General features: G+C 37.5%; 1 protein-coding gene across 1 annotated transcript in view; it reads left to right on the plus strand.

Annotated features, from left to right (window-relative positions):
- Positions 1 to 5,097, plus strand: part of LOC108993628 — a 61,732-nt gene extending 56,635 nt beyond the window's left edge. The window contains exons 10-13 of the mRNA XM_018968608.2: positions 112 to 489; positions 1,991 to 2,194; positions 4,096 to 4,229; positions 4,576 to 5,097. Of these exons, the coding sequence (XP_018824153.1) occupies positions 112 to 489; positions 1,991 to 2,194; positions 4,096 to 4,229; positions 4,576 to 4,750 (891 nt within the window). The 3' untranslated portion in view covers positions 4,751 to 5,097. The remainder of the gene's footprint in view (positions 1 to 111; positions 490 to 1,990; positions 2,195 to 4,095; positions 4,230 to 4,575) is intronic.
- The last annotated feature ends 13,280 nt before the right edge of the window (positions 5,098 to 18,377 follow it).

Below are 18,377 nucleotides of genomic sequence, written 5' to 3' on the forward strand. Positions count from 1 at the left end.
TGTTTAATCAGATTAATGTTTCTTTTGATCCACATATTACATTTTATCTTTAGCATAATTCCTCTACCTGAGTACATTGCCATTCAAATTGTAATATGATTCGTCTGGCAGGTTGATGAAGAGCTGGATGAACTAATTTCTAGGATCAAGCTTCAAGAAGGAAATACAGAGTTCTGGAAACGCCGCTTTCTTGGAGAAGGCTTTAATGGTGATCATGGGAAGCCTTTGCAAAATGAAGAATTAGAACCTACAGATGTGATAGACGATGTTGACGTAGAAGATGGTACAAAAGAGGTTGAAGATGATGAGGCTGATGAGGAGGAGGAGGTAGAGCAGACTGAGAGCCAAGATGGAGAGAGGGTAAAGGACAAGGAAGTTGAAGGCAAGAAGCCTCTTCAAATGATTGGAGTCCAATTATTGAAAGATTCTGACCAAACAACTACCTCATCCAAAAAGTCAAGGAGAAAAGCGTCTCGAATGTCAGTGGAGGTATGAAAGTGCATAATGGTTCCATTTCTAGTACTTCTTTTCCATTCTTCTTTTTGGCAGTGTCTCTACCATCAGTTATTTGTTTAATAATTTAACAGTTCTAAATTACCTATAAAAAAACAATTTAAGTCACTAATAAATCCTATTTGTAGGTCAATTACCTTATTGTGATTATTCTTTGTCATGCAATAGGTTTTCGGGTTAATATGGATACTTGATTTGAAGTTGTCCATAAGGATGGAAATGCTAACATCTTGCATGCCATGGTGTATAGTAGGTGTGGGGGGGAGGGCCACTGGACCTACCCTGCCCTCCCCGAGGGCTGGGGCTGGTGGCTTAAAGATATATCTCCAAGCGAGCGGGTTGCAGGTCGGGACTTGCTTGGGTGAAAATCCGCCTGCCCACGTAGAATATATAATGGCATGGTGTATAGTAGGTGTGGGGGGAGGGCCACTGGAACTACCCTGCCCTCCCCGAGGGCTGGGGCTGGTGGCTTAAAGATATATCTCCAAGCGAGCGGGTTGCAGGTCGGGACTTGCTTGGGTGAAAATCCGCCCACCCACGTAGAATATATAATGAAAAAACCCTAATTTTACCCCTCCCCCTCATTTGGTTTACAGACACACGGCCCCTCCTCTCCTCTTCTTTTCTTTATCTTCCAACACATCAGAAATCGCCAGCTCCACAGCCACGACTGGCTGTGGGTATCTGCACAGACCCACAGAGCAATTAGGTGCAGATATTTTTATTTTTTATTTATTTTTAAATCTATGGACATTTTTAGTTTGGATCTATATATTATGCTCGGATCTACTGATTTTGGATTTTTTGGTTTAGTGATTGGAATCTTTGGATGTGTGTTGGTTTAGCATATATTCTGGATCAGTTTTGTATTGTGGAGACCAGATGGTGGCCTGAAAAGTCTGCCCATATGGCAGGGGTGGACAGTCATGGTGTTTGGGCAGGGCCGGGTGATGCTGCTACCCCACCAGTATAGGGTGGGTAGCACCCCTAAAGTCTGTATAGAAGGATCTTGATTGTGATACCGGAAGGCTTAGGTACCACTTGGATCAGGTGTTCGATTAAGCTTTTCACAAAATACGACATTGATGAAATAGTTGCATATGGATTAGTGAGATTCTAAACTTATGAAAACAGCCACAGGCAATATTATAGAAATTAACACCATTTAATGTTACTGTAGAATTATTAAAAAAGACGAAGGTGTAATAGTAAGATCTTAGCATTCTTTATTGTATATAAAGCTACTAATGGTTAATATATTTAAACAGTTGTACTTGTCTTTTTGCACGTCTGGTTTAATTTATTTGGTTTATCAATCGGATGTTTTTAGTTTATTTAATTAGAACTTTGAAGGCATGTGCTTGGTGTATAAGTGTGTACACTAGTTTTCGGTTTTTGTTTCCACCAGCGGGGGAATAAAGATTCCATTTTTGTTTTAGGGCCTTACCTCAGAATATGTTTTTGTGGATGGACACAGGACGATGCCGATGAAGACTGGTTTCCTGAAGATATTTTTGAGGCATTTAAGGAGCTGAGAAAAAGGAAGGTGTTTGATGTGTCGGACATGTATACAATTGCTGATGTCTGGGGTTGGACATGGGAAAGAGAGCTAAGGAATGCACCTCCTCGAAGATGGTCGCAGGAATGGGAAGTTGAGTTGGCAATTAAACTTATGCTGAAGGCAAGTTCCTATATCTTTTCTCACTTCCTTTCACCTGTGCTATGTCTAGGAATAGAAAAATAAAGACAGGAATTGTAGGGGTTGGAAGTTTATCTCTGACTGAGGTTCACTGTCATTATCTCCCAAGTCACAATAATATCTTAACAAGATATAAAGATAAGGATAAAATAGTTTTACAGGCAATATGTCCCATCTTACATAAGCTCATCCTGGCTCAAGATAATCTTCTTTAACACTCCCACGCAAGTTGGAGACTATATCCCATCTTCAAGCGGATTGATTCTACCCGACCACAACCAAGGGCCTTGGTAAATAAATCTTCCAGTTGAATTTCTGACTTTACATATGGAGTCGTGACTTCTTCAGTGATTAACTTGTCATGATCAAAGAGGCAATCTACTTCGATTCGTTATTTTGTTCATGTTTCCGTGGGTTGCTACCTGATTGTCCACTATAAATCCCATTTGTCGAAGAAAATCTCTCTACACATAACCTCACAAATATTTTTTTTTGATAAACAAACGATTGTATTGATGATAGGCATAGCCCCAAGTACACAAGAAGGTATACAAGAGATAAGACCTATCTAGGTCGCGGCAACGGAAACAAGAAAATCATGAATATCTAGGCCATCATAACCTCACAAATTTTGTGGGACATACTTTAATGTTCTGCTTCAGCACTAGACTTGGCACCAGCAATCTGTTTTTTACTCTTCCATGTCACTAAATTATCTCCCAGAAATGTACAATATCCAGTCTTAGAGCTTCTATTTGACGGTGAACCAGCCCAATATGCGTTTGGGTACTTTTATATTCAAGTGTCAATTAGCTGCATAATCCAGTTTGAATGTAATCGATGCAGTAAGAGTAAATATTATTTTTAAGCTGATTTTTCCATAATACCCTTGACTATCATACTTATAAAAAAAATAGTCTCAATTATCAGATTTATTTTTAGTAGATGGAGGCTGGAGCTATGTTGGTAGAGGGAAAAAATACCCTTGACTATTATATTTATTTTAGTAGATGGAGGTATGGTGGTAGAGTGGTTCTTGAGGTTGGCTGTCTTGGCCCTTGGGTTCAAATCCTACTCCTATAAAGAGAGAATGATATATTGATGCTATGTTGCTAATGTTTCCCAACAGATTTGGAGGGGCTTTATCTCTTCTTGAAGACTATCAGTGTGATAGGTTTGGAGTTTTGGTGTTGTATTTTATTACATTATATGTACTATAACAAGTGTCTTATACGTTGAATTTTCTGAACATTTCATGAACTGTATCTATTATCCTGTATGAGTCTTGTTTTCTTACAACTATATCGTTTTGGATGTCCCTAAAATTCTCCCCATCTCTCAAGACTCCCCCTATTATTTAAATGGTCATTTGTTGCATAAAAGACTCTTTGATTTCTGATTCCCAAAAGACCTTTTAATTTCCATTTCTCAAAAGATCCTCTGGGGTTCCACTTCAATTGTAAGCATCGCACAAAAAATAGGACTTTTTAATTTTCTTTTTCTTTTCCTATAATGAATTTAGGGATTATTTTCCCATGCATATAGTTTGGGTGTGAGACTACTTTCCCTGAAAGTCGAAGTATCTATCATCAAAATATGCTTTGGCTTCTATATCACCAACTCTTATCAATATGTCTGTATTTTGTGACTTGATGTGACCATTTTAAAACTCCCCACGTCATAACACGCTAGTAACACGTTTGCCTAAACATATATTGTCATTCCATGCTCTCCATATTTGACGGGATCTCCCAATAATATAGTGAAAGACTAAAGTATTTATTTGGTATCGTTTCATTGGTTTGGAGACTTTACTGCTCCGATAGAAGCATTTGCTTTAATTGTATTGTTCTTTTTGAAAGATTGAAATAATGAACATTCAGGTTATAGAGTTGGGTGGAACACCCACTATTGGGGACTGTGCCATGATCTTGCGTGCTGCAATAAGGGCTCCAGTGCCATCAGCATTCTTGAAGATATTGCAGACAACACATAGTCTTGGCTATGCATTTGGGAGGTGAGATAATGTTCTCTATTCGAGGAGAGTGAAAAAAAAAATTGAGGTTTGATTTTCTTGATCTAAAAATTAGGCTGTCTACACAAGATTGTAATTTGATATTTTTATGGATTGTTTGTGCATCATATTGCAAGACCGGGAACTTTTTTACTGCATTTAATTTGAGTCTTGCCTCTTCCTAATAGCATGCCATATATATTTTTGAACATACAAACTTGGCAATTTCAACATGAATTATCATTCATCAGAAAAGTTTTTCAACAAGAGAGCCTTAAATTATGTATATTTTTGTTGGCAAACCAAAACCACTCCAACAAAATCTCATTTACGGTTTCTTCTATTGCAGTCCCCTTTATGATGAAATCATCTTGCAATGTCTTGATCTTGGAGAACTAGATGCAGCCATTGCAATTGTTGCAGACTTAGAGACATCTGGGATTACAGTTCCGGACCAAACCTTGGACAGATTGATTTCTGCTAGACAGACGATTGACATTACTGCCAATGATGTACCCTCCTAGCTGCGGTTTATAATTCTAGTTCCCTTTCGAATAGCCTGATTCTGGAAGAGAAAAACAGTATTTGTTATGGTGGCACAGCAGACAAGTAGCAGCTTCCGTTGCTACAAATCTGTGTAGAAGATGACGGATGGTATAGATGTCTCAACTTCTCCGATAATAGCAACATTTACTAATAATAAAAAAGATTTGTGCTTAGGTCTTCCAAGAGAGTAGTGTGGTCACTTTCCCTGATCTAGTGGATTTTTAGTTTGTAATTGAGACTCAAACGCATCAAATTAACCAAATCACTGATACTAATTATATAGAATCTTGCATAGATGTCTCTTACCTTTTTTCCTAGGGTACTATTCAGCTATGTACCATCTATATATTATTGGTATGAATTTGATGCTATGTACCAAATCAAATCCTGCAAAGATTAAAGGAAAAAAACAACTGATAAAGTACTTAGTTTTTGCGTCTTCGGAGTCTCAATTTGATTTGAATCATTTTATTTTATCATTCTATGGGGAGTCCTGAAAAGCTAAAAAGTTAAGAGAAGTAATGATTTGGTGCTTTGTTAATGTCGTTAAAAGAATTGGTGTCAGATTTTATAATGGATATTGGAGTTGTAGCAACCGCTCTCTCTTTCTTTGTACAAGAGTGTGAGCATCAGTTTCTTTGATCCCTTTTGTTATTCAGTTAGTTTAATTAATTAGCCACCAAGGTCTATAATAAAAATACAATAACAAAATGATAAATTTTCCGCTTAGAATATCAATCTCATGTACAAGTTCCTAAGAATGACAGGAGTGAAAACGGGAACTATTAAAAAAGAAATTAGTGCTATTTCTAATTCCTTTTCTTCAGTAAGATGACCTATATGTGTTTTTTTTTTAATAAGTAAAAGGAAATTTTATTTAACAAATGTAATAGGCAAAACCCATGTACACAGTAAATATACAAAAGAAAACACCTAATTACATTCTAAGAGGGGGAAGGAAGATAGAAAATCATGAGCTGAAGTTCCTTAAAGCCCTAAAGCAGAAAACCATTGCAATAAAGAAAATACAAAGACTTTTCAGATTTCCTCCATAGTGCATTCCTTATTATTAATTGCTCGTTCCTTTCCCACCAAATACACCATATGAGACACAAAGGAACCATCTTCTACACCCAAGCAAATCCACTACTTTCATCGGCATCACCCAAACTAGCCCAACACTACTGAACACACCATCCCACAATGCCTTTGCCACCTCACAGTACAAAAACTAAATGATCTACAGATTCTCCATGTTTCTTACACATGAAGCATCACTCCATAATAACAAAATCCCACTTTCTCAAGTTATCGATCGTCAAAATGTTTCCAAGTGTTGTTGTCTATATGAAAAACGCTACTTTGGAAAGCATATTAAACCTCCAAATACACTTCCATGGAAAAGGAAAACAATGCTGAATAGTCAAAACCTTGTAATAAGACTGTAACGAGAACTTTTTACTACCCTTATGCTTCCATGTCAATTTATCCCTCTCACTACACCCACATGTAATATAGGAAGCTGAAAAATCAGACACCTCATCAAGTTCTCAGCTTGTACAGCTCTAGTAAAACCAACATCCCACTACAAGATTCCATTAGAATGGACTAACATATCAGAAATAGAAGCATACTGATGCGCTGCTATATGAAAGATGATAACCAGAAAGACACTAAAAAGGGCCCAATCACCACACCAAATATCAAACCAAAAACAGATCCTAGAACCCTCACCCACAACAAAGTTCGTATGTTTAACAAAGTTCTCCCATCCCTTTCTAATAAATTTCCAAAGACTCACACCATAAATCCACCTAACCTCCTTAGAGCACCACCCCCCAATCACATCCATATTTCCAATCTATAATCTCCCTCCACAATGACTCTCCTTCCAATTGACACCTCCACAACCACTTCCCCAGCAAGATCTTGTTAAAACTACTTAAATTTTGGACCCCCAAACCATCATTTGAAATAGGAGAATAAACTCTATTCCAACTAATAAGGTGGATTTTAGTCTCCTCACCCATTCCTCCCCACAAAAATGTACAAAATAATTTTTCAATTCAGTTTGCCACCCCTGCAGGCAAAGGAAATAAAGAGAGGTAATAAGTTGAGAGATTCAAAAGAGTACTTTTAATAAGAGTGATTATACCCCCTTTCGATAGATATAACCTCTTCCAACCTGCCAACCTTTTCTCAATCTTCTCAACTACCTTATCCCAAATAGACTTAGCCTTGAAAGACGCTCCCAGTGGAAGACCAAGATATTTCATAAGTAGAGCAACAACTTTACACTCCAAAAACTCTGCCAAACAGTTAATATTCCTAACTCTCCCACCAGAACCATCTTCAACTTACCCAAATTTACCTTAAGGGCCTTATACAACTTCAAAATAAAGTAAAACAACCCTTAAGTCTTGAATCTGTCCACGATCAACATCATAAAAATAATATTATCATCAACAAAGAGAAGATGGGAAAGTGTAATAAATTCATTGTTAACATTTCCTACCGTAAATCTAGAAAGAAAACCCCCCTTACAACAACCTCCACCATTCAACTCAAACCTTCCATGATAATGACAAAGAGGAAATGGGATAATGGATCCCCCTGTCTCAATCCACGAGAGCTATGGAAAAAGTCACAAGGATTTCCATTAACTAACATTGAAAACCAAGCAATAGAGATGCAACGTCTAATCTACAACCTCTCCCCAAAACCACATCTCCCAAGCATATAGAAAAGAAAATCCAAATTCACATAATCATACGCCTTCTTCATATCCAGCTTACAAATAACACCTAGGACACCTTCCCTCATTCGGCTATCTAAACATTCATTAGCAATCAAAATTGAATCAAGTATTTGCCTACCCTGAACAAAAGCATTTTGAGGTTTGGAAATAATTTTTTCCATCACTGTACTCATGCGATTGGCAAGCACTTTAGAAATTATCTTATAAATCCCACTTACAAGGCTAATAGGGCAAAAATTATTCAACTCAGAGGCCTCAGCTATTTTAGGAATAAGAAAGATGAAGATGGCATTAAGAGGTTTCTCAAACTTTTGATAGTTGAAAAATTCCTAGAAAATCCGCAACACATATACTTTCACAACATCCTAACAAAATTGAAAAAACCCCATGGATAAACCATCCAAGCCAAGGGCTTTATCTTTAACCATTACACACACCACTTGATAAACCTCAGTCTCCTCAAATGGTCTCTCCAACCAGCTTGTCATGCTCACTAACCCTTCCCTTGCTGATTTGGAGTTCATGTTCATCATCGACCTCAACCACCACCTTCACCTCTTCCATCTTCAATCCTGGCACGTCCACAGTTGTAGGCCTCAAGTCGTCCACGATGGTAGCTTTGAAGGCCTTTACAATCTCTCCTAGATTGTTAGCGGCGGAGTTAGTAGAATAATCTACAACTTTCAAAGAACTTATGGAGACAAGAGGAAGAAGAATCCCGTTGGGATCAACTTCCATGGGTGCTACAACTCCCTCATGCATTAATTGGACATCCCCCTTTTTTTCAACAACTACTGACTTTTGTTTCCCTACCGTTGAACCCACTAATTTTCAATCATAATATTCCGTTTAAGAATATTGTTTTGCTTTGCCAACTAGTTAAGCATCAACTTTGTCAACTCATTCAAGTGGTTATTAAACTCTTGAAGACTCGTTTCATGAGAGTCTTCCCGCCACTATAAGGCTTCTTGTTGCTGCTTGAAAAGTATTTCGTCCTCCATGGATCGTTGGCTCTAGCTACCAATTGTTGCACATGCTGGATAACACTAGTAAAAAGAAGATGATAATGGGTATTCGAGGTACCCTGCCTACAAAGAATATTCACTAGAAATTAAAAGATTCAAGATACCCCTTTGTCTCTTTCTTCCTCTCCCTTATAACCATGCACAACCCTCCCAAGTGACAGCCTTTAGATGCATGCAGCCCAATCTGATAGCCAAGACACAACCCTAACTCATCCGCTTCTTTCTTCTTCGAACCAGTGACCTATGAAGTGTGACAGAGCCGCCTCCTTATAGCACCTTGCCCACAAGGCGTAAGAAGCCTTCAACCACTCATACACCTCCCACGTTGCATCATCTTCGTTCTGACCTTGTCATTGCACCAGCAAATCTGTCACAGGAAGGTTCTTGCTCTTGCAGACACGATGACTCAACACTCGTACGGGTTCGAGCTTCAAAACCCCTACGAAATCGATGGGAGGTAGATTGACAAGAGGCTTTTGTTTTTATCCCAACTTCTTTTTTTAATTATGAAACATGGAATACTGAATGTATAGCTACTGTGGGTGGTAGTTGTAGTTTATAGGCCACGGATCCCACCTTTTGGATGACCTAGAAGGGTCCAAAATACCTTGGTGCCAGTTTTAGGTTCCGACGTGTTGCCACCAATACTACCGATAAGGCTGGAGATAGAGATAGCCTATTCTCCGATCTCAAATTTTTTATCTTTTATTCTCAGATCTGCGTACTTCTTCATGCAGCTTACTTCTTCATGCAGCTTACTTCTTCATGCAGCTTACTTCTTCATGCAGCTTTGGGCCTTCTGCAAATTTTGCTTTAGGATAGTTAGGATCTGTTCTTTGGTCTTTAGATTTTCTTCCACTGCTTTGACCTTGGCTGTTCCAGGCACGTAGCTTAGTACTCAGGGAGGGGGATACCCATATAGGGCCTAGAATGGGGTGGTCTTAGTAGAGGAATGCTGGGTGGTATTGTACCCCCACTTAGCAAGAGGCCCCCATAATGCCCAATCTTGGGGTCTATCTCCTATGAAACAACTCAAGTAGTTCTTAATACACTTGTTGACTGCCTCAGTCTGGCCATCAGACTGAGGATGATAAGCTATGCTGAATGCCAGCTGCACCCCTTGAATTTTAAATAGCTCCTACCAAAACTACGAAGTGAAGGTGTTGTCTCTATCAGAGACCACTGAGTTAGGCATCTCATGGAGCTTAAGGATGTGCTTGGTGAATAATTGAGTTACTGTCTTAGCAGAACATGGATGGGCCAAAGGAGTAAAGTGCCCATACTTTGTTAACCTATCCACTACCACCCATAAACTATTAAACCCTTGAGACAAGGGCAGCCCTTCAATAAAATCCATGGAGATTTGTGTCCATGGTTGTGATGGTATAGGGAGAGGCTGTAGTAATCCACTAGGTTTAGTTTGACCTACCTTGACACTTTGGCAAGTATCACACTCTCGGATAAGCCTATTTACATCAGTTTTCATGCCATGCCAGAAGAAATCTCATCCGAGTCTATGAAGGGTTTTATCATAACCCAAGCGCCCCACCACTGGACTATGGTGTAACAATTCGAGCAATTTTTGTTTCAACCTTTGGTCATCTGCTACTACCACCCTCTTCTTATACAACAATAGGCCTTCTCTCACCTTGTAGGCTGGTGACAACTCCCTCTTTGAAATTTCTATAATAATTCTTGAATCTTAGGGCTTGAATGCAGCCACTTTTAATGTCCTTCCACCAATCCAATGTAGGCAGAGAAATGACTGCCAAAGTGGCACTGTCATCCCCTACGTGCTCTATTTCAGTCTTCCTAGACAGTGCATCAGCTACTTTATTCTCAAGTCCTATTTTATACTCCACCAATAGGTCATACCCCAGTAACTTCGACACCCATTTATGTTGCATTGGTGTTCCCACCTTCTGTTCTAGTAAGTATTTTAAACTTTGGTGGTCGGTTTTGACCACAAGTTGGTGCCCCAATAAATAAGACCTCCACATTTATACTACCATTACCAATGTATATAGCTCCTTCTCATAGGTGGACAAGGACAAGATTCTCCCCTTAAGTGTCTGACTGTAGAAGGCTATAGGTTTCTTTTTCTGCGTTAATACCGCCCTAATGGACAAACCAGAAGCATCGCATTCTATTACAAATGGTAAGGAAAAATTAGGTAGGCCCAACACAGGTGGTCTGATTAATGCTTCTTTCAGTTTTAAGAAAGCCTATTTAGCTTCCTCATTCCAACATAATTGATTCTTTTTAAGTAATTGAGTCAAGGGGGCTGTTATACCCCTTTATAAACCTTATGTAGTACCCTGTCAACCCTAAGAACCCTCTTAGGGACTTGATTGTAGTTGGGAATGACCACTGCTCCATTGCTGCCAACTTTTCAGTATCTGTTTTAACACCTTCAAATGAGATTAAATAACCCAAATATGTTACTTATGTTGTAGCAAACCGACACTTAGAGTATTTGGCCAACAAGTTGTGTTTTTTCAAAATTTTCAAGTTGTTTTCAAATGCAGAATATGTTCATCCATAGTCCTACTATACACAAAAAGGTCATAACAAAATACTAGGATAAGTTTTCTTAAGAAAGGCCTGAAAATTTCATTCATCAAACTCTAAAAAGTAGAAGGGGCATTTGTTAACCCAAATGGCATTACCAGAAATTCGTAATGCCCTTCATGTGTCCTAAAAGTAGTTTTATGAGTGTCATCAGGTTTTACCCTGATTTGGTGATATCTTGAATGCAAGTCTAGTTTAGAAAACAACCTTGAACCACTGAGTTCATCCAATAATTCCTCCACCACTTGGATGGGGAATTTATCCTTCATTGTGACCTTATTTAAGGCCCTATAATCCACACACATACGCCATGATCCATCAGCCTTTCGCACTAGTAAAATAGGGGAAGAATATGGGCTGTGATTGGGCCTTATAACTCTAGGATTTAGTAGTTCCTTCACAATCTTCACAATCTCATCTTTTTGGAAATAAGGGTAACGGTATGGTCTTACTGAAATTGGATTGGTGTTTGGGAAAAGGGTGATGGAGTGGTCATGGCCACGGGTTGGGGGAAGGCCTTTAGGGTCACCAAAGACATCCTCATATTGTTTGAGTTGGATTGGTTTTGGAAAGTCGCTTGCTGAATCCTCCTCACTGTGCTCACTAAGTTGCAGTGATGGTCCCTTCTCTTCCAACTTATTATTCACATTAGGATTACCCTCCTCAATAAGGTTAGAAGGACATAACCCCCTTAACTCAACAACCCTTCCCTGGGATTGAAATTTCATGGATATATCCTTAAAATTCCACAAAATGGATCCCAATTCATGTAACCATTAGACCTCTAATACCATGTCACACCCTACTAGTACTAGCACATATGCATCTATAGTGAAAACTATCTCTTGCAACTTAATTTTGATGGTTGTACACCTCCCTTCACTACCAACTTGCTCATATTAGCCACCTTAACTTTGACAATCTCATGCACATTCACTGGTACTCCCCCATTTTTAACAATAGAGGGATCCAGAAAATTATGGGTACTATCTGAGTCAATTAAAATCACCACCTCTTGACTTCCTATTTTTCCCTTATTTCTCATAGTTCTCGGGTTTAGTGAACCAGTGAGAGTGTTTAATGAAATTTCAGGTTGGTTAGGTTGATTAACAAAGTCTAAGAATTCATCACTCACCACCTCCTCTCTTTCTGCTTCAGCTTCCCCTTACTCATCATCCACCTCATCTATTAAAAACAACTTGGGTTGTGGGCACTTATTGCCCAAATTCCACTTGGAATCACAATAATAACATAACCATTTTTCTCTCCTTTCCTTCATCCACTATGTTTTAATTTTTTGTACTGGAACTATGGCTTTTGGATATGATTGGTTGTTGTTATGGGTATGGTTGGGTGTATGGTTGCTATTTTGGGAAGGAAATTGTTTATAGATGCCAGATTCATGGGGTTGGAAGTTTCTGTGGCTTTTCTTGGTAATAGTGACATTTTTTTCTTAAATCTTAGCTAAACTGTAGGCTATTAACATATTTGTAGGGTTAAACATATGTGTTGTATGCCTAATCTCATCCTTTAACCCACTGAGAAAGTATCTTAACTTGTATCCTTTAGATAAACCCCTTAACCTATTGGAAAGTGACTCAAAGTTAGATTTATATTCTTCCAAAGATCCCATTTGTTTAAGTCTTGTTAAGGACTCCATGGAGTCATCATAAGAGGATGGCCCAAACCTGGTTAACAAGGCCTTAGTAAAACTATCCCAGTTCCTTATTTCTCCAGAATCTTCTACATCTTGGAACCATACTAAGGCTTGGCCTTCCATGTGAAATGAAGCTAGCCTTACTTTATGTTATGGAAGTGTGTTATAGTATGCAAAGAAATGATTAGCCTTATATAACCAACCAGTTGGGTTTTCTCCATGAAAACAGGGAAAATCAATTCTTACTTGTCTGGGATGGGGCTCCCCCTAGCTCCATCTGCTCATTTCGGGGGATATTATTACTAGAAGATGACTCTCCTTGAGGGTTGTTGGTATTCCGCTTCTAAAGTTCCAGAGTCAAGGAAGCAAGCTGCTGCATCATCGAGTCTGACTGTCACTTGAGTGCCAGCATCTCTATCTCCAAGTTGTTCAACTGAGAGTCTATGGATTTTTTCAAAGCTGAGAGGCCATCTTGAAGCTAATTAAGCCTTGTGCCTTGTGCCATGTATTGCCATTATGGATCGGATTCTCTGATACCACAATGTAACACCCTTGTAATAGCTCCAGTCGTATTTAATGGTTTTTGTAATGGATGATGGAAATGTGTGATGAAAATGGAAATAGCTCACTTTGAGGGTGAAAGCCTCCATAGAAATAGAGAGAGTAAAGGGAAGGAAATTGATAATTGAATTATCATAAAATCTTGCTTAACCGTCTCATGTACAGACTGACCTCATATAAGGCTAACATAGGGAATACCAGACTTGAATTCCTCTTCTGGAAACTCACTACACGACAAAAACTAAAAACAGAATGCAAAACAGACTTCTAGTGGATTGGACTACTTCGCGAGCCGGCCATCTGGCCCATAACCCTTATAGACACATGATAATCAATAACTTAACACTTATTAATTGTCCCAACCCTTAAGCCCTCAACTCGAGCCCGGCCCAAGGGCCCAATCTGATAGCCAAGATACAACCCTAACTCATATGCTTCTTCCTTCTTTGAACCAGTGACCTACGAAGTGTGACAAATAGTCTTGATGAGTGAGGTTCTAAAGGCTTGAGATAGGAGTTTTGATCTGGGCATTAGTAGTGGGATTCCGAAATGTTTTGGGATCCTTTAGTGACATTTGAGATCTATTGATTTCAATTACTCTCTACTGACGAAGTGTCTACTGAAATTTACCCTTGGTTTTTGCCTATTTATGCTCTAGCCAGATGTGTTAATTGATTTAGGTAGCAATTTAAGGCAGTAATTGTTTTATTGTTAGCTTTCCCAAAAAGAAGGAAATCATTTGCGAAAAAAAAAAAAAACAAAAATGGCGGGTGATTGTCACAATGAGTATGGTTAGGGTTCGAGCAGATGAGAAGGGAAATCGTGGGCTGGAGGCTTGGAGCAGATGGACAGAGAGGAAGAACAAGTAGTGGGCCTTGCCCATGAACTTAAGTGGTTAATGTTGAGTTTAGTACTTTTATTTTCTTTCAATTACTTTCCTTTGGACTTTCCGTTTTAGTTGTATTAGCAATTTACTTTTCTATCTCTGGTTTGTTAGCCGAGAACAATTTCTATTGGTTTACTCTGTACGTCCCGATAGCATGTTCCCTATATAGTAGTGGGGACCATTTGTAGAAAGGTATCTGGAGAATTAAAGAAACTTTCTATTATCTCTTCTTTGTCTTCTTCCCCTTCAAGAGGTTCTCACCCTCTAAGTGAGTATATTCCATCGCAAAGTGAATTTAGAGAGATGAGTGTGTGACAGTGATTGAAGGAGATGGGCAACAGATCTTAATACCTGAAAGATGACCTTGCCCATTGGTGAAAAGCCGGTGATTTACTTGATCTGTGAGATGGGGTGGGTTATACAAGTCTTGGATTAAACTAGATAACAGATTGTAACGATCTAGCCCAATAATTCTAAGGTCGAGATAATAATAATTTTTATTGAGCCTAAATTATATTTAACGGGTCATATTGGATAAGCCCACGAACGATAAATTATTGAGACTGATTAGGAGTTTTAATTAGGCTCAATAACTAGGTTAAATCTTATTTATTATTTATTGAATGAGTTAAACTCATTTTAGAATTTAAAGATATGCCATTAGAAATTTATTTCAATTTAAAATCATTACTGATTGAAGTCTCATACACAGTCTCAATCACTGCCAATCATATATTAAATGAACTACTAGATAATATTTTTAAATTCAAACTCTATTCTTGAATGATCGTGACCGAGTCCAACTCGAACTCAAACTCGTCGGCATCCTATTCCAACAGGGATACAACTCTACAAGTCATCTTCACGTTAAAACGCTTTAAATCGAATCCAACTCAAACTAGTCGTCACCTACTCCCAAATCTCTCTATAAATATCTCAATTTTGCGTGTTATTTAGGAAAAAAAATCATAAACCTCCCACTCCAACACTGTGATCGATTTTGTGTCAAGAATTTTAAGAAACAACACTACAAGTTAAGTAGTGTGATCATAAATTAGGATTAGCATACGTTAGCTAGTTATATATATTATTATTACAACGAGTTCTTTCGAAGCTAGTGTTTACGTACCACGCATGTCATGATATTTGCAAGTACGTCATCCATTATGTTTTATTTTGCATATTATAGTTATGTATGTATTATGCATCTTATGCATCTCACGTTACATAATATGTGTGGGCTTTTATAAGATCAATTGTAAGATAAAATCAGAACAGTTGATCAGATGGTCATTCAGATGTATGGTATCAATGCAGTTTTAGGGTGGGCGTGCAAGCCATGAACTCAAGCGTGGTCTACTATAGTACGCCAAAGTACTGCACAATTGACTTCCTTTGCTGCAGTAGGGGAAGTTAGTGTACAACCTTGTACACATGGTTAAGTGTGTTGGTCAGCCAAATAAGTCAGATCAATTAGATAAATTAGATAATTCAGTTAAGTCAGATAAATCAGTCATGCATAGCATAAATATCAGTATGATCAATCATGATTTTAAGTTCTTAGCATGAAATATTTTATGAAAAATTTTATGTGATCAATCATGATTTTAAGTTCTTAGCATGAAATATTTTATGATAATTTTATGTTAAGTATGTTTATGTTATGATGAGTTTTTTACTAAGTCATCGACTCATTTTAGCTTATTTTTATGTTTTTAAACCACCCCAGGTCAGGATAATTATGGCATTTGAGCTGCAGGACAGGACTTAGTCCAAGGAGGCGTGACAGTGGCCTAGATCATGTATAGAAATTTTAAGTTACGATTTTTATGGCATGGGGTTTGAGAAATTTTAATAAATGCTTCCGCTCACTCGCTTTTATGATCTCATTATTTTAATAAAAAATAATTTTATTTATAGAATCTTTGTACTTGATGCTTCCTTAGAATGTAATATTTTTAAGTCAAAAGTTTAGTAGTAGCACTCCGGGTTTCGAGAATTTTTAAAAATGAATTTATTATTACCCGTGGGGAGTGAGGTGTTACAGTTGGTATCAGAGCCAGATCGAAGATTCTGTAGATTTTTCAAAAAAAAAAAAAAACTTTTTACAAGTAAAAAGGAATTTTGAAAGTTGAAAGTGAAAAAAAAAAATCTAGGCCAAGGTCTCCTCAAGGCATGTCCTACTCTGCAGTAAATATTTTTAACTTTACTATTCTATTGTTTTAATGAAAATTATGAATGAAATATTTTTAGATACCTGCATGTCAAAGTACACCTACGACATGAAAGGGGTTTAGCGCATAAGGTGAGGAAGTTTCTAAATATGAAGTTAGGAACCTTTGGTTTTAAGATTAATGAAGCATCCTGTTAATGAGAAAATAATCTTATATTTTGTGGAGTTTGATCCGAGGAAATTAGGAATGAATTTAGGGAATTTTGGAGTTATGACATAGATTTATGTATGGTGTATGGTATTTCATGATGATTGGTGAAAAATATCTTATGTTCTCCAGGTAACACGATTCTATCACCAAGAATGAGGTGTAAGATTTAGGAGATGTTTGGATTCGAAGATGACTTAAGATGATTTGAGATGAGCTGAGATGGATTGTGAAAAGTAATGAGATGAGTTGTGAATAGTAGTGAGATTTATGAGTTAAAGTTGCTGAATAGTAGTGAGATGAGTTGAGATGAGCTGAGAAGAGTTGAGATGAGCTGAGATCACTTACGAATCCAAACGAGTCCTTAAGATCCAAATTTTGAAGAGTTTTAGGTTACGATTTATTGAGATTATTATTTTAGATGGAGAATTTTATTATTATTTCATTTGGAGAGTTTTATTTATGTGGAGATCATTAGTTACTATTATATGTGGAGTTAAGATAATTGTTGGGTGAATTTATTATTAGGCTTCCCATTGTTAAGACAGATACTTTTTAAGTTTGAGTTGAATTTGGAGTGTATGATGATTGACACATACTGTGCCAATGTGTACGCTTAAAGGTTTAGTGAAGCATCCGACCAAAATAGGGGACAATTATAATTGTTAGAATATTAAGTTCGACCAAACTATTGAGGAGTAAAAGAGACATAGAAAGAATGCAGGTTGTTAGAGGTCTAGTAAATTTCAAGGACAAAATTTTTATAAGGAGGAGAGTTTGTAATGACCTAGCCCAATAATTCTAAGGTCGAGATAATAATAATTTTTATTGAGTCAAAATTATATTTAATGGGTTATATTTGATAAGCCAACGAGCGATAAATTATTGAGACTGATTAGGAGTTTTAATTAGGCTCAATAACTAGGTTAAATCTCATTTATTATTTATTAAATGAGTTAGACTCATTTTAGAATTTAAAGATCTACCATTAGAAATTTATTTCAATTTAAAATCATCATTGATTGAAGTCTCATACACAGTCTCAATCACTGCCAATCATATATTAAATGAACTACTAGATCATGTTTTTAAATTCAAACTCTCTTATTAAATGATCGTGACTAAGTCCAACTCAAACTCGAACTCGTCAGCATCCTATTTCAACAGGGATACAACTCTACAAGTCATCTTCACGTTAAAACTCTTTAAATTGAGTCCAACTCAAACTGGTCGTCACCCTTTTCCAAATCTCTCTATAAATATCTCAATTCCGCGTGTTATTTAGAAAAAAAATCATAAACCTCCCAGTCTAGCACCATGATCGATTTTGTGTCAAAAATTTTAAGAAACAACACCACAAGGTAAGTAGCTTGATTTTAAATTAGGATTAGCATATGTTAACTAGTTTTTACGTACCACGCATGTCATGATATTTGCAAGCACGCCATTCATCATATTTCATTCTGCATATTATAGTTATGTATGTATTATGCATCTGATGCATCTCACGTTACGTAAGACACGTGAGCTTTCATAAGATCAAGTGTAAGATAAGATCAGAACAATTAATCAGATGGTCATTCAGATGCATGGTATCAATGCAGTTTTAGATGGTCACTCAAGCGTAGTCCACCATAGTACGCCAGAATACTGCACAATTGACTTCCTTTGTTGCAGTAAGGGAAGTTAGTACACAACCTTGCATATATGGTTAAAGGTGTTGGCCAGCCAGATAAGTCAAATCAATCATATAAATTAGATAAGTC

This window comes from Juglans regia, chromosome 11 (assembly GCF_001411555.2).
Source record: "Juglans regia cultivar Chandler chromosome 11, Walnut 2.0, whole genome shotgun sequence".
NCBI lineage: Eukaryota > Viridiplantae > Streptophyta > Magnoliopsida > Fagales > Juglandaceae > Juglans > Juglans regia.